The sequence below is a fragment of the Podarcis bocagei genome, assembly GCF_964188305.1.
Source record: "Podarcis bocagei genome assembly, chromosome: 16".
Lineage (NCBI taxonomy): Eukaryota > Metazoa > Chordata > Lepidosauria > Squamata > Lacertidae > Podarcis > Podarcis bocagei.
In genome coordinates, this window is record NC_138142.1 from 19,998,862 (window position 1) to 20,025,169 (window position 26,308).

Below are 26,308 nucleotides of genomic sequence, written 5' to 3' on the forward strand. Positions count from 1 at the left end.
CATTTTTGACCATGTCCAACTTACCCAGGTTCATGGTTCTTACATTCCAGGTTCCGATGCAATATTTTTCTTTACAGCATTGGACTTTCCTTTCGCTTCCAGGCATATCTGCAACTGAGCGCCCTTTTGGCTTTGGCCCAGCTGCTTCATGAGCTCTGAATCTACTTGTACTTGTCCTCCGCTCTTCCTCAGTAGCATGTTGGACGTCTTCCAACCCGAGGGGCTCATCTTCCAGCATCATAACTTTTATATGCCTGTTGTCTTTGTCCATGGAGTTTTCTTGGCGGGGATATTGGAGTGGCTTGCCAGTTCCTGCTCCAGGTGGATCACGTTTGGTCAAAACTCTCCACTATGACCTGTCCATCTTGGGTGCCCTGCTTGGCATAGTTCATAGCTTCTCTGAGTTATTCAAGCCCCTTCGCCACGGCAAGGCAGTGATCCATGAAGGGGAGCAGAAGCATAGGAAGCTTCAATATAATGACTCAGACCCTTGGTCCACCTGCCTCTGTATTGCTTGCTTGGATTGGGTTTTTTTTTGGTCCTTCTCCCCCAGCTGCGCCTAGAGATGCTGGGAATTGAAACTGTGCCCTTCTGCACACAGAGCAGATGTTCTACCATCAAGCTAGGACCCTTCCCTTGAAAATAAAGGAAGACTTTAGTCCTCAGGATTCGGAACATGGGACTGATTTCGGCAGGATGCCTGAGTCTTTCCCAGACCTCCCAAGAGGCTCCGGGGATTGAACCTGTGACCTTCTGCATGCAAAACAGATGCTCAAACCACAGAGCTACAGGCATCCCCTCCAAGAAGAATGCAGGGCACCCTTTACACATGTCAACCAGGCCGTTGGCAGCGAAATAAAAGGTTGCTGTCTCTTTAACACCCGGCGCAGTGGCTTTCGAGGCCTATTTGGGTCTTTTCCAAATTCCAAGCAGAAAATAAAAGAGGATGTATGTTTTTCTTATCCCCGCCACCCCCACCCCGCTTAGCAACCCTTGTTTCTCTGTCTTCCGCCTGTGTGTTTCTCAGAGGGCGAGGGGAAAAAACCCAGGGAGTTCCCATAGCAATTGGGAAGCACAAGAGCCTGATTCAAAGAGGAACACAGAACCCGGCACAGAGCCCTGCAGACTTGCGCCATTGAACCAGGCCTCAGCTGGGAGGACGAGCTGCAATGCTAGGTTGCTGCAGTGGAGCACACTTAAATCAGGATTCCTCATTTCTGGGGGCCTCCAGCACAGCTGGGAGGTGACGGGAGCCTGTCTCTGAAGCATTTGGAGGGCACCAGGTTGGCAAGGCTGATTTAAGCCATAAAAGCAGGAATTTCAAGGGAGCTGCAATCCTCTCATTTAAATCAGGAGTTGGCTGCATCAATGAAGATAATTTATCAGTTGCATTTTTGCACTCAAGGATAGCTTTGCTGGATCAGGCCAATGGCCTATCTAGTCCAGTGTCCTGTTCTCACAGCGATCCGACAGATGCCTGTGGGAAACCTGCAAGTGCAAGAGTCCTCTCCTCCTGCAGTTTCCAGCTCAGAAGGATTACTGACTCTGAGTGTGGAGGCAGAGCACAGCTGTCCTGGATACCGCCATTGATAGCCTTCCTGCCCATCAATCTGCCTAATCCTCTTTCAAAGCCAGTTGGTGGCTTCAAAGTGACTTACCCAGTAAAACAAAACAAGGAAAAGCATAAAGATCAGATAAGAACTCCAAAGCCCGGCTGTATTTAAAAGAAGTACAGTAATGGTAATGCCATAACCACTGGGCATATGCAGAGTGCTCTTCCCTCAACCTCTTCCCCTTTGTGAATCTTCTGTTCTAGAAATTCAAAGTGCAATGTTGGGAAAGCAGGTTCTATTTACACACACACACACCCCGCCAATTTACGGCACCCTCCCCAACTGCAGATCCAAACCAGGATACCATCCCTTCAACTCTCAGCTAGGGCTTCTGAGCTTGCACAGAGTGCTTTTCCTCCCTATGGGCAGATCCAGCCTGTTCCTAAATGCCTGAGCTCTATGGTTAGAGACTCACCATCTCCCCAGTAGCCTTGGGCCCCAATTTCTCTTACTATAGAATTTGGGGCTGGTGGTGGAGGAAATTATTATTCTTCCCCCTTGTCCCCCCCAAAAAAACCCCAAGAACATAAGAGAGGGACTCCCAAGAAGGTGAAGCGGGACTTCACCCCAGGGTATCTCGGAAGCCCTCGAGGCAGCGACGCTTCCACCCCCTGGAAACAGCAGGAAGGGAGACCGCTCTTGTGCCCCGGTCCTGCTTTGAGTGGTTCTCATTGACGCATCTGCTTGGCCACTCTAGATGGGCTCTTGTGGCCTTGATCCAGTAGCCGGCTCCTTCTTCGGAAAGAGCGAGCGCCTTCTAAGCATGTGCAGAGCGCCTCCCTCCGCCCCCGCCACGCGGAGCTCAGCCTGCGCGTGGGCAGGCCCTTTGCGTCACGCGCGCTTGGCAATCCCCGGCACCTCTCCTCTCTCTCTCTCCCTGGAGAAATGAAGCAGTGACCCGACGAGGAGCAGCAGTAGCGAAGGATGGGCGTGTTTCGTCCCTGATCCGGATGAGATCAAGGCGCCGGCAACGGGAAGGAGGTGGCGGAGAAGCAGGAGCAGGCCAGCCGGGGCTGCTCCAGAACCCCCGATCTCTCCCATCGCCGCTGGAGGGGTCATGGAGGCACTGAGCCCCGGAGGCGGGTAGCCAGCCAGGGCGCACCTACCCAACCTCGCCGCGCCCAGGCGCGCTCCTCTCTCCAGCTTCCTCCCGGCCGGGCCAGCGGCTCCACCTCTTCCTTTGCCTCTTTGAGCCGCTTAATTCCCAGCAAGCGATTAGCAGGCTCGGATCGGATCCTGCGGCAGGCGGCGCCTCCACCTCCTCCTCCTCCTCCCGGCTTTGCTGCTGCTGCGCGGCTCTTTTCCCTCCACCGACGGCGCGCTGCGCCTTGGAGAGGTTCCCGCTTCCTCGAGGGGGGCCGGCCAAACGGAGACGACGACCCCCACCCCATCCCAACCAAGCCTCGATTGCTTGTCCCTCCCCTCTGGAGACAGGTCGCCGAGGCTGCTGCTCCCTCTCTTCTCTTCGCCCCCGGAGGGGTCTTTGAATTCTCTCCGCGCGCCCTTGGCTCTCCTTTGCCGCGCGCGCAAAAACGGGGAAAAAAGTTCCCGGCGAGGGAAAGGCGCACGTGGGAAAGGGAAACGAGAGAACCCGGGTGCGATGACGCGTGGCTGGTGTTGTTTGAAGGACGGGGAGGGGTGAACGACGCCCTTCCTTCTCTCTCCCTCCCCGGGGGAAAAAAAGAGTCCACTTTGGGTTTGTGTATCCGCGCGGGGAGTGTCTTCCCCATCCCGCCCAGATCCGGGGAGAGAAGCAAGACTCCGGTCCGTCATGGTGATCCGGGTGAGTTTATATGATAGGATATGGTTTCTTTGCGGGGGTGGGGTGGGGGCTAGCTGTTGAACGCGCGGGCGGCATCTGCACGGATTAGGATGGCTGGGCCAGGTTCAGACGTGCGGTGGAAGACTGCCGCATCAAGTGATGACTTGCATGTGTGAACAGGATGGGGGTGGGGCGGCGGCGGTCACCCTCGCCGGTCAGACTTTCTTCTCTCTGCCTCGAACGCGGTGGCTTTTTTTTCTCGAGGGCTCGGCGCATTCGGTTGCCCTGCGCTGAGCCGTCGTGATCCGTGTAGAAGCCCCCGAACCCGTGAACAGGTTCCGCTGGAAAACGTCGCGTGGGTGGGAGGGGTGTAGAACTTTGCCTGGGATGGTGTCCCATTCACGTGCTCAAGCCCTCCATGGATGCTCGACTGCTAAGCTTGCACGTGCGAACGCCCAGAAGCGTGGCATGGGGGGTTGAGGAGATGGGTATTCAAGGTTTGTCTGGGGTGGCTCATCCAGCACTTGCTGAATGAAATATGAAATTGTGTGTCTCAACCCAAATGGCTAAGCTGTGTGAGTGTGATCACACACACACTCACAAAATTCCTCCCACCCCCAATTGTATCTAATTTGTTCTCGCCTTATCATGAGTCCTCAGGTTCCATCTCGGGCTCTTCCCCCCAGTGGTATTGTCTTTCCTTCTCATATGACAGGTTTGAGAACTTAATACTGAGTCATTGCGTCTCTCAAGTGCTGCAGGGTCATCACACCTGCCCACCCACTCAATTAAGTCGTGATAGGGGCAAGAGATGGGTAGCTCAGTGGTTAGAGCATCTTTCTGCCTTGCAGCCAGAAGGTCCCTGGTTTAATCCCCAATGGCATCTCCCGTTTGGGCTGGGAGAGGATCGATACCAGAAACCCAGGAGAGCTGCTGTCAGTCAGTGTAGATAATACTGAGCTATGTGGACCAGTGGCCTGACTGTCAGCTTCCTATTTAATTCAGCTCCGCTTTTTCAATCATGAGGACTAGCCTCTTAATAACAAGGACTAGCATTTATCTTGTTTTGAGGGGGTACAGACAATACTGAACCGGATGGGCCAGCTGTCTGACTTTGTACAAGGCAGCCTTTAACGTTCTAACCAGTTCCATTCAAAAGGAGCTAGAACGTGGCTCTGATTTTTAGGGTGAAAGTGCCCTATCCCCCCAGTTTATCTATCTGTGCTCCTCCTCCCCTTAAGTTCCAAGCTGCAGCAGAGAGAGAAATGGTTGTGCGAAATGAAACACACCTGTTTTGATCTCGGTCTGACTTCTGCTTTTATAATTGGAGCAGTCCAAGTTTTCAGCATATAAGTCTGTTACCCACCTGACTGTCTTAGAGGGCTGTAAAGGTATCTAATCACAGTTACTCTAGGGACACAGTGATGTTTATTACACCGGTGTCGAACTAGGACCTGGAAGACCAGGGTTCGAATCCACTCAGCCATGAAGCTCGCTGGGTGACCTTGGACCAGTCACACCATCTCTTAGCCTAACCTACCTCACAGGGTTGTTGTAAGAATGAAATGGGGAGGAGGAAAAACCATGTTCACCACATTGAGATCCTTGTAAGATAAGGGTAATAAATAATGATGCCAAGTCAGTCCTTTGGTCTGTCTAGCTCAGTATTGTCTACAATGTTTGGCAGCGACTGTCCAGGCTTTCAGGCAGGAGGCATTCCCAAGCCCCCCTGGAGAAGCTGGAGAATGTACCTGGGACCTTCCCCACGCAAGGCAGATGCTCTACCCCTGTCCTTGTCTTCCTTACCTTCAGAGCCAATATCTGGGTTCCCCTTTAGGCTACATCACTGATAGATACCGTATTTACACGAGTCTAACGCACCATAGAATTTTAACACGCATATCGATTTTCAGAACCTTGAAACAAAACAAAAAAAAGTATTTGCTGGCTAATAATAATAATAATAATAATAATAATAATAATAATAATAATAATTTATTATTTATACCCCGCCTATCTGGCTGGGTTTCCCCAGCCACTCTGGGCAGCTTCCAACAGAATATTAAAATACAATAATCTATTAAACATTAAAAGCTTCCTTAAACAGGACTGCTTTCAGATGTCTTCTAAAAGTCTGGTAGTTGTTTTCCTCTTTGACATCTGGAGGGAGGGTGTTCCACAGGGCGGGTGCCACTACCGAGAATGTACGGTAAATGTGCCATTGAATCTAACGTGTAACTTAAATTTCTCCCCACCCCCCAAAGATGGGCATGAAATTCGAGTAAATACAGTAATAAATCTAACATGTAGAATTCTGTGCCACGGGATGTGGTTGGCCAGTAGCACAGGGAGCTCGAAAAAGGGATTGGGCAAACTGATGGAGGGCAAGTCTGTTGATCACTTTCAGCTACTGCAGTTAAGACTTTCAACCCCAGTGAACCATTTATCTGCATGCCAGCTTTGTTGGAGGGAAGATCTGGGCTCCCAGAGGCATCCGGTTAGCTGCTGTTGGAAGCAGGAGGCTGGGCCAGGTGGACTTTGAGCTATTCCAGCAGCTACTTCTTAAGGCCTTATTTCCGTTGTAAGTTTGGCTCCACCTGTGCTCTGTACATCTCAGGCAGTATCATACAACTTTAAATAGTCACAGCTTCCCCCAAAGAATGCTGGGAATCCTTCCCATGGAACTCTGGGAATTGTAGCTCTGAGAGCGGGTCTCTCCTGACTCTCAGCAGCCTCAAGGAACTACACTTCCCAGGATACTTCTTGGCGGAGGGTAAGCCATGGCTGTTTAAAGCGATATGACATTGTTTTAAATGTTATATCGCAGGTGGGGCCTTTGTTCTTTCCCCCAAAGATCTCAGAGGCTTCTCCCCATTTTATCCTCTCAACAATTGGTTGAGAAAGAGGCCATGGGGTTCAGGTGGTGATCTGAACCCAGATCCCTGTGTGCTGTTGAACCTGATTCACTAGCCAGGGTATAAATAATAAGATGATTGACTGATTGCATTTTTATCCCACTTTCTCTTTAAGGAGCTCAAGGTGGCACACAAACGTCTCCCCATTTCATCTTCACAACAACCCTGCAGTGTAGGTTAGCTTGAGAGGTGGTGACTGGCTCAAGGTCACCCTCGCTGAGCTTCACGTGGCCGAGTGGGGATTTGAACCTGGGTCTCCCAGGTCCCCCTAGCCCAGTGCTCTAACCACTGTGCCACATCATCTCACAATGCCAAAACAGTGCCTTTCATTCTGCATTGCAAGCTCCCCAGCAGCAGCCTTTTCAACTTGGCACCCTGCAGAATCTGTCAGACTACACCTCCCATCAGCTGGCTGGCTGGGACTGATGGGAGTTGTAGTCCAACCATATTTGGAAGCCACCAGGTTGACAACAGCTGCATGGCTACCTTTCCAAGTTGAAGGCATCCCAGCTGCATCCCGTGGAGGGAAACCACTGATGAACGTGATGGGACTGGATGTAAACTTGGGGATAGATAGTAGAATCATAGACTTGGAACATAGCTGTCAACTTTTCCCTTTTTTAAAGGGAAATTCCCTTATTCCGAATGGGATTCCTCGCAAGAAAAGGGAAAAGTTGGCAGCTATGAATTGGAGCGTTTGAAGGGTCATCTATTCCAACCCTCTGCAATTCAGGTAAAGGTAAAGGGACCCCTGACCATTAGGTCCAGTTGTGACCGGCTCTGGGGTTGCATGCTCATCTTGCTTTACAGGCCGAGGGAGCCGGCGTTTGTCCGCAAACAGCTTCCGGGTCATGTGGCCAGCATGACTAAGCCGCTTCTGGCGAACCAGAGCAGCACACGGAAATGCCGTTTACCTTCCCGTCGGAGTGGTACCTATTTATCTACTTGCACTGTGTGCTTTCAAACTGCTAGGTTGGCAGGAGCTGGGGCCGAACAACGGGAGCTCACCCCGTCACAGGGATTTGAACTGCCGACCTTCTGATCGGCAAACCCTAGGCAAACCCACAGCGCCACCCGCGTCCCTCTGCAATTCAGGAATCACAGCTAAGTCACCTGGCTTTCGACCACTTGCAACCAAGTGAAGATACCTGGGAGCCAGGATGGCATCTGATATCTTCCCTATCTGGGGATCTTTGGATCTGGACTGTTTTCACACACTAATACCCCATTCTGTAGAATTCGACCAGTTATGTTTTATCTCTTCGGTCAGAATGAATTTCTGCAACCAAATTGCTTTCTCTGAGCAGCCTGAGCAGGAACACTCACCATTAAGAAAAAGAGGTCAGGATAGGCCAGTATATATATGTGGACTGTCCCTGGATCAAGTGACTTTTCTTCTTTAAGTTCTCAAAGCTCTTAACCCAGCTCAAGGTTGTCATCTGAACTAGCCAGGTGTTTAACTGAGAATCAATCACAGCCAGTCCTTTAGAGCCACAGTCTTGCCCCCCCCCCAATGGCAACTAGACATCCCTCTTTGCCAACTGCAAACTCGTTAAATTTCAAGCACACCTGCCAACGGTACCCTCCCTCTGCCAAATGCCTGGGAGCTGTTTGTGGAAGGGCACTTTGCATATACTCTGATGCACCCATTCTTTTGCTCTCTCGGATCGCAAGGCTGAGCCTTCCTGAGCTGTCGTTAATGGCAGAAAACTAAACTCTTGGGCTGCTTCTCCAACTGACGCCCACTTAATGGGTGGGTCAGGTTCTGTCCTGTGACTCCCCACCCCCCACAGGATTAGGCCACTCTGAATAATGAGAGAGAAAGGAAGGAGACGAGTACAAAGAGATTCCCTGCTTCCCTGTCCCTCCCTGAAGTTCACAGGCTCTGAATGGGAACTTTGCCCCTGAATACGTGGGATGAGTCATCCTTACCAGCAGAGGGACTTGAGCCAGAAAGAAGTTTGTTTAGGCACCTGAAAAGCACGGAGCGAGGAGGTGGCTCAGTGCCCGGTTGGTTGGTTGGCACCTGAACCAGCAACAACCCCTCCAGGGCCTCCATGGAAACCCCCCAGACCTCCAATTCCTATTTGTGCAGACTGACCCCCCCCCAACAACTCAGTTGAGAGGTTTTCAACCAAATTGCGGACCACAATACTTGAAGCTGTGCAGTGGCTCCCCATCTGTGGAATGCTCTCCCCAGGGAGTTTCAACTGGTGCCTTCATTATACATCTTTATGGCGCCAGATGGAAAGGTTCCTCTTCAGCCAGGGCTTGGGCGGACGGAACATCCAATGCCCTTTGAAATGTGTTGTTTGTAGGGGGAATTATTGGTTTTTGTCCTTTTTTATTTTTATCTTTTTTAATATACAATGGTAACTTGGGTTAAGTACTTAATTCGTTCCGGAGGTCCGTTCTTAACCTGAAACTGTTCTTAACCTGAGGTACCACTTTTGCTAGGGCGCTATGGATTAAACCACAGAGCCTAGGACTTGCTGATCAGAAGGTCGGTGGTTCGAATCCCCATGACGGGGTGAGCTCCCGTTGCTTGGTCCCTGCTCCTGCCAACCTAGCAGTTCAAAAGCACGTCAAAGTGCAAGTAGATAAACAGGTATCACTCCGGCAGGGAGGTAAACAGCGTTTCTGTGCGCTGCTCTGGTTTGCCAGAAGCGGATTAGGCATGCTGGCCACATGACCCGGAAGCTGTACGCCGGCTCCCTCGGCCAATAAAGCGAGATGAGCGCCGCAACCCCAGAGTTGGTCATGACTGGACCAAATGGTCAGGGGTCCCTGTACCTTTACATTTACCAACCACTTTTGCTAATGGGGCCTCCCGCTGCCGCTGCGCGATTTCTGTTCTCATCCTGAGGTAAAGTCCTTAACCTGAGGTACTATTTCTGGGTTAGCGGAGTCTGTAACCTGAAGCGTCCGTAACCCGAGGTACCACTGTATTGTAATTTTATGTTGTGAACCGCCCTGAGATCTTACGGACGAAGGGCAGCGTACGGATTTAATAACAATAATTTTGAAAAGCTGCAGCACCAATTTGGGCGGCTTTAAAGGCTTACGCTAATCTGTGTAGGATAAGGCTACTGTGTGTGTGTGTGTGTTGAGTTTTGCAGTGTGCCTCTGAATGCCAGTTGCTGGAAATCTCAGGTGGGGAGAGGGCTGTTATGCTCAGGTCCTGTTTGTGGACTTCCCAGAAGAGGTATCTTGTTGGCTAGTATGAGATCAGGTTGCTGGACTAGATGGGCCACTGACTTGATCCAGCAGGACTGTTCTGATGTCCCTATGCAGTGTTAGAAATTCCCCAGGTGTGTTTTGCTACTGGCGCAGGTCCAACTGCAACTACGCTGAGATTTACAGTAGTAGCTCAGGTTGCAGACGCTTCAGGTTACAGACTCTGCTAACCCAGAAATAGTACCTCGGGTTAAGAACTTTACCTCAGGATGAGAACAGAAATCATGCGGTGGCAGCGGGAGGCCACATTAGCTAAAGTGGTAACTCAGGTTAAGAACTGTTTCAGGTTAAGAACGGACCTCCAGAACGAATTAAGTTCTTAACCAGAGGTACCACTGTATTTGCCTTAAAGGTAAAGGGACCCCTGACCCTTAAGTCCAGTTGCGGATGACTCTGGGGTTGCAGTGCTCATCTCGCTTTATTGGCCGGGGGAGCCGGCATATAGTTTCCAAGTCATGTGGCCAGCATGACTAAGCTGCTTCTGGCGAACCAGAGCAGCGCACAGAAATGCTGTTTACCTTCCCGCCAGAGTGGTACCTATTTATTTACTTGCACTTCGTGTTTTTGAACTGCTAGGTTGGTAGGAGCTGGGACTGAGCAACGGGAGCTTACCCCGTCGCGGGGATTCAAACTGCCAACCTTCTGATCAGCAAGCCCTAGGCTCAGTGGTTTAACCCACAGCGCCACCCGCATCCCTCTGCCTTAGTCCATCGTTAATGCCATTTCCATTTCCGCTGTGTGCATTTCTCCTTCTTGCCGCTCCAAAGTGAATTGCTGTAAGAGCGAGCTACCGTCAAGCAATGTAGCTGAGATCATAGAACTGTAGTGTTGAAAGGGATCCCTGAGGGTCATTTAGTCCAACCCCCTATCGAATTGACAGTCCATTGTGGTGACTGCAACCTAGGTTTAAGGTGCCATTTGGCACCTAGCTTATATATCTGAGTTTCTAACACTCTTCCTATGCTATTTTCTAGCTCCACTGTCAGAGACAATGTGCCTCTGAATATCAGTGACTGGGAACAATCAGTGCTTTTTTTCTAAAAAAAATGTTTAGGGGTACTCTCATTTTCCTACTCATATTGAAATACTGCCCCTCAAGGAGGCCAAACTTAGATTCACAAAATGTTTAGGGGTATGCATACGCCTGCGTCCCCCCCAGAAAAAACAACCACTGGGAATAACAACAACAACAACAACAACAACAATTTATTTATACCCTGCCCATCTGGCTGGGTTTCCCCAGCCACTCTGGGCAGCTGCCAATAGAATATTAAAAACACGATAAAACATCAAACATTAAAATCTTCCCTAAGCAGGGCTGCCTTCAGATGTCATCTAAGAGTCAGATAGTTGTTTATTTCCTTGACATCTGATGGGAGGGTGTTCCACAGGGCGGGTGCCACTACCAAGAAGGCCCTCTGCCTGATTCGCTGTAACTTCGCTTCTCGCAGTGAGGGAACCACCAGAAGGCCCTCGGAGCTGGACCTCGGTGTCCGGGCTGAACGATGGGGGTGGAGACACTCTCAGAGGTATACTGGGCTTTAAAGGTCAGCACCAGCACTTTGAATTGTACTCAGAAACCGCAAGCAGGGAGAGAATGGTGTCACACTCAGGTCCTGCTTACAGGTTTCCCTACAAGGAAACACTTGTTCCTGCCTTGCAGCGGGTTGACTCTCGTGCTCCCTTCTAGTAGCAATTATGTGACTGTAAAGTGGGTGATTTAAGGCCCTGCCGCTGCTGTCCAGGGTCAGTTTCTCTGTGTGTGTGTTGTAAATTGTGGTATCTCCTGATTTTCTCCCCTACCAGTGATGAGCTGTGAGAATATGCAAGATGGCTGACCAGAGCAACATCCAATCAGCGGCTTCCAAGAGCATCCGCCCCTTCCGCTCCAGCGAGGAGTATCTCTACGCCATGAAGGAGGACCTGGCCGAGTGGCTCAACACCCTCTATGACCTCGACGTCCAAGTGGAGAACTTCATGGATGTCCTGGAAACCGGCTACGACCTCTGCCAGCACGCCAACAATGTCAACCGCATTGCGCTGGAGTTCCAGCAGCTGCACCCGGAGGCGGCGTCTCGCATGAGGATCCCGCAGAAGGAGGTGGTCTTCCAGGCCAAGAACGTCATGCCGGGCTCCTTCATCGCCAGGGACAACATCTCCAACTTCATCCAGTGGTGCCGCCAGGAGCTGGGCATCCAGGATGTCGTGATGTTTGAGACCAACGACTTGGTGCTGAAGAAGAACGAGAAGAACTTTGTCCTGTGTCTCCTGGAGGTGGCCAGGAAGGGCTCCAAATTTGGGATGCTGGCTCCCATGCTCATCCAAATGGAGGAGGAGATTGAGGAGGAGATGAGAGACCAGGTGGCCTATGGTGAGTTGGAGACGGAGGAGGCGAGCGAAGTCCTGGGGCCCAAGTCTCCTGTTTACCCGAGCAGAAGCCAGAGGATAACTTTGTGTGACCTCAAGAACCTGGATGAGCTGGTGAGTCTCTTCTGTCCTGCTGGCATCCTCTTTATTTATTTAAAATGTGTCTCCTTTTACAGACTGAACCCTTCTCCTGGCTGTAATTCTGGAGGGCTGGCTAGCAATTGCATCAGCATATTTACTGAGTCATGTAAATGTTTGTTTATGTCATTATTTTAAAATATTTCTATCCCAGCGGGTAACAAACAGCCACAACACAGATATAACCCTCTTCTGGGGGAAAAAATCCAAGTTAATAAATGAACAGCATCCAACCTGGTTAAGAAATTTCCAGCATTACAGCAGTAACAGAACTGAGCCACCATAGCGTTTGAAATTCCCCAGGCAATTTTTGCTATTGATGCAGGTCCAGTTGCGACTATGTTGACATTTCTGGGTGCCAAGGTTGGCAACCACAGTTTTAAAACCTCTGCCTTAGTCCCTCGTTAATGCCATGTCCATTTCCATTGTGTGTGTTTCTCCTTTCTGCAAGTGACTTTCTGCAAGCAATGTAGTTGAGATCATAGAACTGTTGCACTGGAAGGTGAAAAGACGTTCCGTTGTGGCGACTATAACTGAGAGTTAATATGTCATTTGGCACCTAGCTTATGCATCTGGGTTTTCTAACACTGAGACAGAAGTTTCCTCCTCCAACTTGGTGCCCTCCATATGTTTTGCACCATCAGCTTCCATCACCAGTCACCACTAGTCATGCTAGCTGGAGCTGATGGGAGCTATGGTCTAAAACATCTGGAGGGCACCAGATTGGGGAAAGCTGCTCTGTCCACTGGGTTTCTGGATTGTGTGCTTAAGTGTAGGTTTCAGTCTAAATTCTGCGCTAGGTAGAACAGAATTCTGCAACCTGGGTACGTTACACATTTGCATGGCAATGTTCTGCAGAATTTAATTCTGCTTTGATAGTCATGGTGAAGGGCAAAGGCACAGAAGTTACTACTCTTCATGACCAGGATCAATCTCATTCTGCAGCTCCTTCAGTTACTGCATCATTGGCAGGTGCCTGCTTTCAAGCACATTTTTGCAGCCATGAGGTCTAGAATCTTGTTGGTTTGCTTTGAAAGGAAAGCTGAGCTTTTTCATTCAGCGGAATTCTGAGGCTGGAGCTGCATCTTGCATCCTTTCTTCGTTCTGCAAAGTCGAAGCTTCGTGATTAGTGTGTTTGCTTTGCACACAGAAGAACTGAGGTTCATTCCCCAGAACTACCAGGAAGGACAAGAAATGTCCCCTGTCGGAAACCCAGGCAAGCTGCTGCCGGTCAGTGCAGACAATACTGAGCTAGATGGACCAATGGTTCAGTGGCAAAGCATCTGCTTTGCATAGAAGAAATCCTACAGTCGCTGGTGGCATCTCTAGGTAGGGCTGGGAGAGACTTCTTGTCCAAAACCCTGGAGAGCTGCTGCCAGTCAGTGTAGTCAGCCCTGAGCAGAATAGACAAATAGTCTGACTCATTATAAGGCGAACTGGAATGTGTCCAGAGGAGGGCAACCAAAATGGTCAAAGGCCTGGAAACGATGCCTTATGAGGAAAGGCTAAGAGAGCTGGGCATGTTTAGCCTGGAGAAGAGGAGGTTAAGGGGTGATATGATAGCCATGTTCAAATATATAAAAGGATGTCACATAGAGGAGGGAGAAAGGTTGTTTTCTGCTGCTCCAGAGAAGCGGACACGGACCAATGGATCCAAACCACAAGAAAGAAGATTCCACCTAAACATTAGGAAGAACTTCCTGACAGTAAGAGCTGTTCGACAGTGGAATTTGCTGCCAAGGAGTGTGGTGGAGTCTCCTACTTTGGAGGTCTTTAAGCAGAGGCTTGACAACCATATGTCAGGAGTGCTCTGATGGTGTTTCCTGCTTGGCAGGGGGTTGGACTCGATGGCCCTTGTGGTCTCTTCCAACTCTATGATTCTATGATTCTAAGGCAGCTTCCTATGTATGCACAGCCCTCAGTATTCTCGGTCTACATTTGAAGGGGGTGTCTGGGATGTTAGGGGAGCAGTAGTACCTCTGGTGGGGGACACATCATGTTCCTTCTGGGGTACTTTGTCCACAGCTCTCAGCTGCGACTCCTAGAGGCTGTCAGGTTTCAGCAGCTGCCACACCCTAGGAAAGGGGTTTGACTAGCTGGCTAAACCAAAATAAAAAAATTCCTCCCAGTAGCACCTTAAAGGTAAAGGTACCCCTGACCGTTGGGTCCAGTCTCGGACGACTGGGTTTGCGGTGCTCATCTCGCTCTATAGGCCGAGGGAGCCAGCGTTTGTCCGCAGACAGCTTCCAGGTCATGTGGCCAGCATGACTAAGCCGCTTCTGGCGAACCAGAGCAGCGCACGGAAACGCCGTTTACCTTCCCACCTGAGCAGTACCTACTTATCTACTTGCACTTTGACGTGCTTTTGAACTGTAGGTGGGCAGGAGCTGGGACCGAACAACGGGAGCTCACCCCGTCGCGAGGATTCAAACCGCCGACCTTCCGATCAGCAAGTCCTAGGCTCTGTGGTTTAGACCACAGCGCCACCTGCATCCCTTCAGTAGCACCTTAGAGACCAAGTAAGTTTGTTATTGGTATGAGCTTTCGTGTGCATGCATGCTTCTTTAGATACTTCAAATACTTCAGATACTGAAGAAGTGTGCATGCACACGAAAGCTCATACCAATAACAAACTTACTTGCTCTCCAAGGTGCTACTGGAAGGAATTAATTTTGTTTTCACTACGGCAGACCAACACGGCTACCTACCTGTAACTGCGGCTAAACCAAGTGAGGGTTGCCAATGGATCTCAAACCCTCGGTGAGTTAGGGATTTCCGGACGAGACCAATACTGGGCCCAATGGTCAGGAAGGCGGTCTCTGCGCATGCTGCAGAGAGAAGTGAGGGGCAGATGGGGCTCATCAACTTGGGAAGGGAGCCCATTTAGGAGAAGGAAAACTCTGGTCTTAAATCTCCCCTGCCTTGTGGGATATCTTCAAGAAAAGAAAAGGCTAAGCCTAAGGAGTAAACCTTGCACAAATCCAGAGTGGACTCCCTAAGTCGGTTGGAGGATGCCTTGCTGCCAAGCTGAAACACATCAGGGAGGCTGAGAGGCGGGTCTTGTCGTCTGGACAACCAAGGACCTCCATACATGCTGCCCAGGCTTGCACCCCAGGAATGTGACTTTAGTGCTCCACTGCAGCGGTTTGATTTCACCCCTGAAGGTACACTCCATTGTCTCTCTAGTTAGGACAATGCCGACCTTTGAGGGACAGCAAGAAATGGTCCGATTAATTGACAGCTGATCAGGCTGAAGGTGTTTATGAAGTGAGCCAATGAAGGGAAGACAGCTCACGGCTGTTTGCTGTGTTTGGGCTTAGCGTTGCTGTCCTCTTTGAACTGAAATGCCCAATTGAGGATTAACCAAGCTGCCCTGCTTGGCAAGCTTAGGCTTCGGGCTGTTGTGTGATTTAGATCTGCAGGCTATTTGCGGTTTGCTTCAGTGGATATGGGAAAATTCCTCTTGTTGTTTCAACCCTCCTTTTAAAAATATTTGGCAGCTGTCAATATGGGATTCTCCTTCACAAGCTGTTTCCCTAAGCAGAACACTATTTATTCATTTGCTTTCGGTCTCCCTTTGCACACAACTCATCTTCAGAGTTCCTTTATCAGATCTGCAGATTTCTGACATAATCATAGAATCATAGAGTTGGAAGAGACCACAAGGGCCATTGAGTCCAACCCCCTGCCAAGCATTTACCCCCAACCATCTTTCCCGCCAATGGTTGGCATCGTAATCAAGTCGATGTGGTCTAGTGGTTAGAGTGTCAGACAAGAGCTGTGGTGCCGGGAAATCCCCACTAAGGATCTGAAACCCATTTTCAAGAAAAGCTAAGCTTTCCCCACCTCCTCTCTCGGCACTAGGCATTCAACATTTTTACGGAATTGCATAACTGTAAATCTAAAAAGGACCATAAGGAGATCATCTGGTCCATCTCTCCACAGTGCAGGGATTTTTTATTTATTTATTTTAAAAGACATAGAATTTATTTTATTTTATTTAATAATATTTATGCACTGTTTGGTTTGGGGGAAAACTTCTAGGCCGTTTGCAGGAAATATTAAAAGTATCAATAAAAACAGTTTAAGATAAAATTATTAGTAAAAAGAGATTAAAGCATGTCAGCGCTGATGTGCCTTGAATAGACTTGCCTAAACGTTTTGAGTGGGCACCAAAAAAAAAAAAAAATAATGTACAGTGAACATGCCTGCCTGATTTCAGCAGGCAAGGAGTTCCAAAGCGCTGCCACATTAAAAGAACAATTTCCTACCTGTGTGGAACAGGTATCGCTCGGCACTTGGCACAGTACTAGTCCCTCAGATCGAAGGACATAAATGTGGAAAAATCCTAGGGGGAGTGAAAGACTAGTCCAGGCATGGCCAAACTTGGCCCTCCAGCTGTTTTGGAACTACAGTTCCCATAATCCCTGACCTGTTAGCTAGGGATGATGGGAGTTGTAGTCCCAAGACAGCTGGAGGGCCAAGTTTGGCCATGCCTGGACTAGAAGCTCTGCAGTCCCAGCTCCTGTGACCCAATGGAATGACTGTTGGAGACCAATTTTGCTCTTTGCCCATCCTGCAAAATATGCCTCTTTGAGCCTCTGCAGATCTGCTCAGCAGAATCCTCGGAAACACAGAGATCCCCTTCCCTGGGCTGTTGTAAATGCAGAAAACCTGGGTGAAGAGATCTTACAGCACACTGAGCTTTGGTGCACGAAAATAACTGGCTTCCACTCCAAAGTTCAGCGTGACTTGAGTTTTTTCTCCCAGGCTCACAGATATGCTCAACAGATTCGGTGAGGAGTGAGAAGGTCTCTGTGTTACGCTGAGCTCTGAAATTCCCCGTGAGAGATTTGTGGGCTCTGCGTGGCTGCAGGGACCCCCGCTTCCACAAATCCTATGATATAAGCGCAGGGGACCTGGAGAAGGGTTAGCAAGGACCACAATAATGTCGGGCTGCTCAGGCAAGCCAGTATCTGTGGACCGCTGCACTTCCATGTTAAATTGGCTTTTCACCTGCTGAAGCAATCCATCATAGAGTACGAGTCTCTGTGCAGTGAAGCGCATTCAATAGCCTCCTATAGAAACGATTGGCGGGTTGCTGTCAGGTGAATTGCTCTGATTCACTCTCATACTGTTAACTCTGAGACCTCTTAATGTTTCTTGAGCCGGGAGCATTAAAGGGACTCACCAGCTCTGGAAGGTGAGAACTATCATCCTCACCACTTTGAAAACTGGCCGAGTTCTAAACACTGCAGTGTACAATTAATTGACCAAAAACATTTTTTTAAAAAATGGTTTAGTGAGTTTATCCTGCTTTGTTGACTTTGAATCTTAAGGAAAGTTTCTGCTTTGAAAGCGTGAAATATTACGTGCCTTAACAATGAGGCTGTGTTTTGTTAGTGTTGACACTTCAGCTTTTTAATAAACACCCTCCCAAAACACTGAGGCAGGAAAACACCTCGCTAATAGTTTGGCACATAACCTTGGGAATAACAGCGCCATTCATTTTGCTGCTGGGTTATTTCTGAGGTGGACAAATATTATGACTCTGGGTCTCAAAGGAGCACAGAGAATGCTGTATCGAGGCAGCGCTCTTTGAACGAACGAGAGAGTCCAGGAAAGTCAGGAAGCCTACGAGGGCTTGTCAGTAGATGACAGAAGGCCCTTCTCTCAGAATCCCTCAAATCTGGTTTCTGTGGAGGGTTTATTTCCAAGGCAGCTCTCCATAATTTATGGAACAACATCATCCTTATCCAATAGCTATGCTGGCTTGGGCTGATAGGAGCTGGACTCCCAAGAACATCTCCTTCCACCCCTGATTTTTTTGACAGGGACCAACTCTGTGCCCAGAAGCTTGTCCGTTGTTATAACCCCTCCCCACCAAAAACATGTGTACAGTTCTGGTTGCCTATCTCAAAACGGATATTGTAGAGGTGGAAAAGATACAGAAAAAGCAGCCCAAAGGATCAAGGGGGTGGAGCAACTCCCTCACGAGGAAAGGTTGCAGCGTATGGGACTTTTTGGCTTAAGAGAAAAGGTGAATAAGAGGCAACAAGAGAGAACTTTGTAAAATCATGCATGGCATGGAGAAAGTGGAGAGGGGAAAGCAATTTCCTCCCTCTCTCCTGTCCCTGGAACCGACGCACATCCAATGAAGCTGAACGTTGGAAGATTCGGGACTGTTAAACTACGGAACTCTCTGCCACAGGAGGCATTGATTGCCACCAACTTGACAAGCCATGATGGCTGCGCTCTGCCTCCACGGTTGGAGGCAGCAATGCTTTTGAATATCTGTTGCTGCAGGAGAGGGCTCTCGTCCCCGGGTCCTGCTTATTGGTGCCCCCCCCCGGCCTCTGTGAGAACAAGATGCTGGACTAGATGGACCATTGACTTCATCCAGCAGGCTCCTTTATGTTCTTACTGGTGTTTAGGGTTGGGATGACGAAAAGCAGCTCTCACCATAGTGGTCCATGTGGGGTGGGGGTGGGGAATAAAATCCCAAGCTCTGCTGTAGGGCCAATGCCTTTATTAGGAGCGGCTCAAATGTCACAAAATAGTGAGCATGTCTTAGAAGTTTTCCGGAACCCTTAATCAGGCTAAGATGCTAAACAAAATGAGAGGCAGGGAAGAATAACCCTGGCATGAAGTCAAAGCCTGGGGTGTTCTGCATATTGTAATGGGATCTGGAGAGATCTGGAGACGTGAGCCTCCACTAGGTGCTAAAAAGATGATGGGTCAACCATCCGTTTAAAGTAACATGAGACCACATTGGGTTTCCAGTTGGAGAAATCGAAACTGGAGACGGAGTTACTAGAACCAAGGACTAAGGTACTTTCGAGGATGTATGACTTGCTGCTTAAATGGAACACACAGGATGAGACAGTTAAATCTGCTATGATTAAATGGGCACAGGATGTAGGACACAACATTATGTCTGAGGACTGGGAAAGGTTATGGAACACCGGTATGAAATTCACGGCATGTAGTGCCTTGAAAGAGAACATTATGAAAATGGTATACCGGTGGTACATGACCCCAGTCAAGTTGGCTAAAATATATCATCTTTCTGATAATAAGTGTTGGAAATGCAAGGAGGCAGAAGGGACATTCTTTCACCTCTGGTGGACCTGCCCGAAAGTAAAGGCCTTTTGGGAAATGATACATAATGAGCTGAAAAAGGTATTTAGATATACCTTCTCTAAGAAACCAGAGGCCTTTCTCCTGGGCATGGTGGACCGGAAGGTGCCAAAGAAGGACAGAACCTTGTTTATGTATGCAACCACAGCAGCTAGGATTCTCATCGCTAAGTTCTGGAAAACACCAGATTTACCCACACTGGAGGACTGGCAGACGCAGTTGATGGACTACATGGAGTTGGCAGAAATGACTGGCAGAATCCGAGATCTGAGCGAAGAAACAATGGAGGAGGACTGGAAAAAATTTAAGGACTATTTGCAAAAACATTATAAGTTGTTTGAATGTTAAGATAGCGCACGATTAAGAAACATTATGCTTCTGCAATTTATTTTAAGCAAATGATAAAGTAAGCATTGATGGAAAAAAACGAGACATATTTGAAACAAAATATTATGTTTATTAAGAGTCTTAAAATTAAATTACAAATTTTTGAAATTGGTAACATAATATATTTAAAGGTATAATAAGATGGGAAACAAGATAACAAATTGCTGAACTGGCTAGAACAATGAATGCAATGCTGAGAGGATGTGAGGAGGTCCAAAAGTGAACTGTTGAAGGACGTTAAGGAAAGTTTCTTAATATTTTTTCTTTGTTTATTTTTCTTCATATACATATATATAAAAAATGTTTCTTGTATGTTGCCATGTATACAAATTTGTTAACCTATGAAAAGAAACGCAATAAAAAATCTATTTAAAAAAAAAAATAAAGTAACATGAGACCACTTTGAACCGTCATGGCTTCCCCACTCCAAGGAATTCTGGGAGCTGTCAAGGGATGCAGAGCATAGCTGTCAACTTTCAGATTTGAAAATAAGGGATCAGCAACCTCACCTGTCCCAAGGACAGTCTACGGGATATCTAACAATCCACGATAGCGGTGGGAAATGGTGCTGGAATAAGGGAATTTCCCGCAAAAAAAAAGGTTGACAGCTATGATGCAGAGCACTGTTAGGAGTTCAGTGCTGCAATTGTTGTTGTACGGTTATAGTAAAGGTAAAGGGACCCCTTACCATTAGGTCCAGTCGTGACCGACTCTGGGGCTGCGGCGCTCATCTTGCTTTATTGGCTGAGGGAGCTGGCGTACAGCTTCCGGGTCATGTGGCCAGCAAGACTAAGCCACTTCTGGCGAACCAGAGAAGCGCACAGAAACGCCGTTTACCTTCCCACCGGAGCGGTACCTGTTTATCTACTTGCACTTTAACGTGCTTTCAAACTGCTAGGTTGGCAGGAGCAGGGACCGAGCAATGGGAGCTCACCCCATCGCGGGGATTCGAACCGCCAACCTTCTGATTGGCAAGTCCTAGGCTCTGTGGTTTAACCCCCAGTGCCACAGCTATGATGCAGAGCACTGTTAGGAGTTCAGTGCTGCAATTGTTGTTGCTGTGCGGTTATATACCAACCTTTATCTTCCAAGGATCAAAAGGTGGTGCAATTTCACCTTCACAATGACCCTGTGAGGTAGGTTAGGCGAAGAGATGGTGACTGGCTCAAGGTCACGCAGTGAGCTTCAGGGCTGAGTGGGGATTCGAACCCTGGTCTCCCAGGTCATAGTCCAACACTCTTAACCATTGCGCCACAATTCTCAGAGTTCCCTATCAAGAGGGATGGATTGTGAAACCACCCTGGGAATTGTAGTTCTGTGAGGGGCATCAGGTCTCCTAACAATGCTCTTAACAAACTACAGCTCCAAGGATTATTGGGTGGGGAACCATGCCTTTTTAAAGGGGTATCGTGGATGGTGTGAATATGGCCCAAAAGTGATGCTTCTCAGCCTCTGGTTTGCCTACAGCGCCTGGCCCCACTGGTAGACTGCCCTGACTCTGGAGGTTCTATCCAGCAGATTGTGTTTTCCATCCCTTTGCATGCACAACCATGCGCTGCTCCTGCTTTATTCCCCTCTCACCTTTGATTGTAGTAACTGAAAGGTGTGCAGGGAGGAGGGGGGTGTTGAAGGGAAAAGGAAGCGTCTGTGGCAGACGTGTGACTCTTTCTTGGATCAAACGGATGATCAGCGGATTAATATTTGAATCAGGGCCAACCCTGCCTGCACACGGGAGCCTCCAATGACCTGAGAAAGCTCCCCTTGGCTGTCCCGCTTTGCACCACTGCAAAGCATCTGCCGTGTGCTGCGTAGCTGTCTTTTGAGCAGAAAATACTTTGGAATTGGCCGTGCTTGCGGTTCTGTCCAGGTCTCTCATTCTGTCACCAGGTCTCTCATTTATAACATTACAGGAGCCATGGATTATCCAGGCTATAATTTTCTGGTGGGGTTAGGATTCAGTAGAGAAGCTTTGCACTTTCTCTCCTTTCCTTTCCCTCTCCCGGCAGTCTGAAATGAATGCCTTTGGATAAATTGCTGACTTTATTCTTAGACGCAGCGTCCTTGTTTTTTTGCGGCTCCTCAAGTGGAAACTTGCAGCAATGTCTGCTTGCTGCAAGGTGTGAGCCGCCCACTTTGCAAAGGCAGGGAAGCCTCCAAGTTCCATGAGGGGGGGGGACTCTCTTGTCCGTCTGAGGGGGAGCCTCTTGGGGCGGGTTGCCGCTTGCATACTGATGACTCCAACCCGACAGGCTCCCTTTGACTAGAAAAACACTGAATAATGGACTCCAAACTGGTGCTCTGGTGTGTGTGTGTGTGTGTGTGTGTGTGTGTGTGTGTGTGTGTGTGTGTAGCTTTTGTTCCCTGTCTTGTTTACTCTGCAACTGGAAAGTTAGAGAAGATAGTGCTTTGTTTGCACCTTCTTTTGGGCAGAAAGAGCCAAGTTGATGGGCCAACATCCCTCTTGGGTTGAGGCAAACTCATTCTTCCTTTTCTCAGCTGTGGTTTTGAAGCCAGATTTTATTTATTATATTCCACCTTTCCCCTAAGGAGCTCAAGATGGCATACGTCGTCCTTCACCCTCCACAACCCTGTGAGGCTAGGCTGAGAGTGACTGGATAACATAGGCGCCAACTACTGGGGGCCTAGGCACTCACAATTTTTTTTGGGGGGGTGCTCAGCACCCGCAGTGCAGACTCCGATGTGACTTCCAGTTTCTACTAAAAGTCGCGTCAGACGCACGACACAACCACTGAGGAGATGTTGGAGGCCCTGCTAGGCTCCATGAGGCCTCAGAGATCACGTCTGAGGCCCTGTCAGGCCTCAGAAGCGCCGCTGTGGAGCGTCACTGTAACATCATGATGTCCCGTTATGTCACAGGTTCCATTGGGCACCCAAGGCCCAAGTTGCCGCCCCTGCTGGATAGCTCAGTTGGTTAGAGTGTGGTGCAGATAACACCAAGGTTGCAGGTTTGATTCCTGTTGGGAACAGCTGCATATTCCTGCTTCGTAGGGGTCAGCAAACTTTTTCAGCAGGGGGCTGGTCCACTGTCCCTCAGACCTTGTGGGGGGCCAGACTATATGGGGGTGGGGCAGGAATGAACTAATTCCTTTGCCCCACAAATAACCCAGAGATGCATTTTAAATAAAAACACACATTCTACTCATGTAAAAACACACTGATTCCCGGACCATCCGCAGGCCGGATTTAGAAAGCGATTGGGCTGGATCTGGCCCCCAGGTCTTAGTTTGCTTACCCATGGACTAGATAATCCTCAGAGAGGGTCCCTTTCAACTCCACAATCCTATAATTCTATGAATGGCCCAGGGTCATCCAGTGAGCTTCATGCCTGAGTGGGGATTTGAACCCTGATCTGCCAACTCTTCGTCCAACACCCTAACCACTACACCTCACCGCCTCTCACCCTGGATCCCAGTTGGAAAAATACGCAGCTGGACTTAAAATATCTGTGGTTTTCCTTTGGGCAAAGTTTTCTGCTGCTGTATCTCTGGATCTGCATATAGACATCTTCTCCCCTGCCAAATCACCTCCTTCCTCAAGTAGAGAGCCTTAGGGCCTCCCTGCATTTGACTTTATAATGAGGTGATTAGCAATTAGATTGTGTTTTTTAAAAGTAAACACCAGGTGCCTAGAGGCAGGAGGAGGAGGAGGAGCGGTTATCAAGAATTCTGGCACGGGGAAGGGAGTTTTAAGTCTTCCCTCCCAATCTGTAATCTCCGTGAAATAGCTCCCCACCAACAATTAGCATTGGGGTTAAGCTTCCCATTGGCGCCCAGGGAGTGCTTGCTCTGCAGTGTTGATAGCGAAATTGCTACCTCCTGGTATTTAATATAAGTCGTGTTTGCTAATCTCATCATTAACAGGATGATGTTCCATTCAGGTAGTCGGGCCTTAAGGGAGGTCAGGATGGTCAAGAACCAGCAATTTTCTCTCTGCACAACCAGGGTTGTCTGCAAGGGGAAGAAGCTGTTGACTCTACAGCACCACCACTGCAGCTGGTAGGATGGTGTACTGCAGCTTGCAGAAATTAATAACATTCCACCTAGTGTTATTTAACCCCCGGTCTGCCTGGTCTCTCTGCTGTAGGCTGGCATGCTCGCAGGCTCCTACTTGGAGCTTTACTGAACCACCCACCTTTCTTCCTCTGAGCCACAGGGACACCTAGTCCTCATAGTTCTTGGCATCTGTCTGTCTGGAGTGACAATGGAGTATCCCTCCAGAGGTGAAGGCAAACCGCTGCATCTGCAGTGCTGAGTTGACCTCCCCGGGGTGCTAGCCTGGGCAGTATGTATGGAGGTACCGGGCTGCCTAGACAGCCTTGCTGGACTACAACTCCCATAGATTCACTGCCCATGCTGCCTGGGGCTGATGGGATTTGTAGTCCTAAATGTTTGGAAGGCATAAGAGCGGGGAGTCTGGCCTGTGTTAGGCGAGAGATGGGAATGTCGGAGCAGCATCCAGCCACTGCGATGGTGGCATTTTGTTTATTGTATCTTTGGCAAGAGGAAGGTAAAGGATCTTGTGGCCAGCATGCGACGGGGGGCGGGGGGGGGCAGCGGCTGAAGAGGACAGAGAGAACACGAGAGACTGCTGGCCTTCCCCACTTAGCAGATCACTGGGGCCTCTGTTCTCTCTTCACAATGGACGCCTGCCACAATCGAGGCTCTCCAGCCAAAGAGCCGGTCTGTCTCTCCTAGCCAAGACTTCGTAGGCAGAAACTCTGGTCCCATCTATACATTTATAGCCGTGTCATACCACTTTAAGCAGCCATGGCTCCCTGTCCGTCATCCCCAAAGTATCCTGGGAAGTGTAGTTTGTTGAGGGTGCTGAGAGTTGTTAAGAAACCTCTGCGATTCCTAGAGTGGCTTAACAATCAATCCTTCCTCCCAGGGAACTCTGGGAATTTTATCTCTGGGAGGGCAATAGGAGCCCCCTCACAACTCTCAGCGCCCTTGATAAACTACAGCTCCCAGAATTCTCTGGGGGAAAGCCATGACTGTTTAAAGTGGTGTGGATGTATGGCGTGCTGATGGGGCCAAACTTAAAGGAAATGAAGGACAATTGCTGGAACAGATCAAGGAGACTAGCCCAGTCTCCTGCTTCTGATAGTGGCTGTCTAGATGCCTCTGGGAAGCAGCTCTTCCCTGTGCCCTTTAATCTGATAATAGTTGAGAGCCATCAATAGACCTGCCCTCCACTCATCTGAGGGGGAATAGGGGTCTCCTACCAACTCTCAGCGCCCTAAACAAATCACAGCTCCCAGAATTCTCTGGGGGAAGCCATGATTGTGTAAAGTTCTATGATACTGCTTTTAAGTGTATATACTGACGCCTCTGTTAGCTTTTTCTTTTCATTTCAGCAGGATTCCTTGCATGTTGTTGACCCCAATACCAGTCCCAGGTTTCCTTTTTGTCATTAATGTTGACTGTTTTTCATTTAGAGAGCAGAATCAGTCCTCACGGCGGCTTTCAGAGTAGGAAGCCTCTGCCCCGAGGAACTTACAAACTCTGTGTTGTATCCAGGGTTGGTTCCTACCCCAGAGCATTCCCGGCGAAATGAATGGATGTGATGGAGCGATGCTCGTTAATTTCAACAGCTTCGTTAATTTCAGTCGGTCTGCCCTGAGCCAAACTTAGTTGGAGTCGACCTTATATGCAGTTCGATGCAGAAGCAGATGTGTGCTTGCTGTGGCAAACAGTTTTTCGGGGCCTGGTTGCAGCCTTGACTTATTTCCAAGCAACTCGTTAATTTGAACCTGATTTGTTTGCACAGAGATTGCAGGGAAGCTATATGACGTCCGGTGTTCTGCAAGACTTTGTTCTGATTTGTTTGAGGAGAGGTTTTAAGACTTTGTTCTGATTTGTTTGAGGAGAGGTTTTACGATCTTGTGTCAAGTGACTGTTTCTCCACACTTTTCTGTGTATTTCCTCCATCACCTTGTTGGCAGTCTTTTGGGGGCAGGGAGTCACATGCCAGTGGTGGGTGGGACCATAAACAAAAGTGGGTGGAGCAACAGATGCTAATTTACTTGCCTGCCCCGCCTCCTGCATCCAAGCAAGCAAGAGGTGTTCTCAGAGTTCGAAGGACACATTCTGCCCATGCAAAAACACTCAAGGAGGGTGCAAAGCAGGACTGGTGGTGTCTGGAGAGAGTCCCTAGGGCCAGATACAGAGGTCTGGAGGGCTACATTTGACGCCCTGGCCTGCGCTCCCCCCACTTTTCTGCTCCTTTACAAGACCCCTGTAAAATAAAGCACCTTTGTGGCTCAAGGTCTAAGGTAAAGGGACCCCTGACCATTAGGTCCAGTTGTCTCGGGTTGCGGCGCTCATCTCGCTTTATTGGCCAAGGGAGCCGGTGTACAGCTTCCAGGTCATGTGGCCAGCAGGACTAAGCTGCTTCTGGAGAACCAGAGCAGTGCACGGAAACGCCATTTACCTTCCCGCCAAAGCGATACCTATTTATCTACTTGCACTTTGACATGCTTTCAAACTGCTAGGTTGGCAGGAGCAGGGACCAAGCAATGGGAGCTCACCCCTTCGTGGGGATTCGAACCACCGACCTTCTGATCGGCAAGTCCTAGGCTCTGTGGTTTAACCCACAGTGCCACCCACGTCCCGGATCAAGGTCTAGGGTTGCCATATTTCAAAAAGTGAAAATCTGGACACAAAAATCTGTTGAGCTTTTTTTGGCCAAAGTTGTTGAGCTATTTTTAGGGAGATTCTCCAAATTTT

At 49.1% G+C, this 26,308-nt stretch overlaps 1 protein-coding gene across 1 annotated transcript in view; it reads left to right on the forward strand.

The window, feature by feature from the left end:
• The first annotated feature begins 552 nt into the window (after positions 1-552).
• GAS2L1 (growth arrest specific 2 like 1) overlaps positions 553-26,308 on the forward strand; it is a 50,091-nt gene continuing 24,335 nt past the window's right edge. Inside the window, exons 1-2 of the mRNA XM_081174785.1 lie at positions 553-3,396; positions 11,334-12,008. Of these exons, the coding sequence (XP_081030911.1) occupies positions 11,358-12,008 (651 nt within the window). The 5' untranslated portion in view covers positions 553-3,396; positions 11,334-11,357. The remainder of the gene's footprint in view (positions 3,397-11,333; positions 12,009-26,308) is intronic.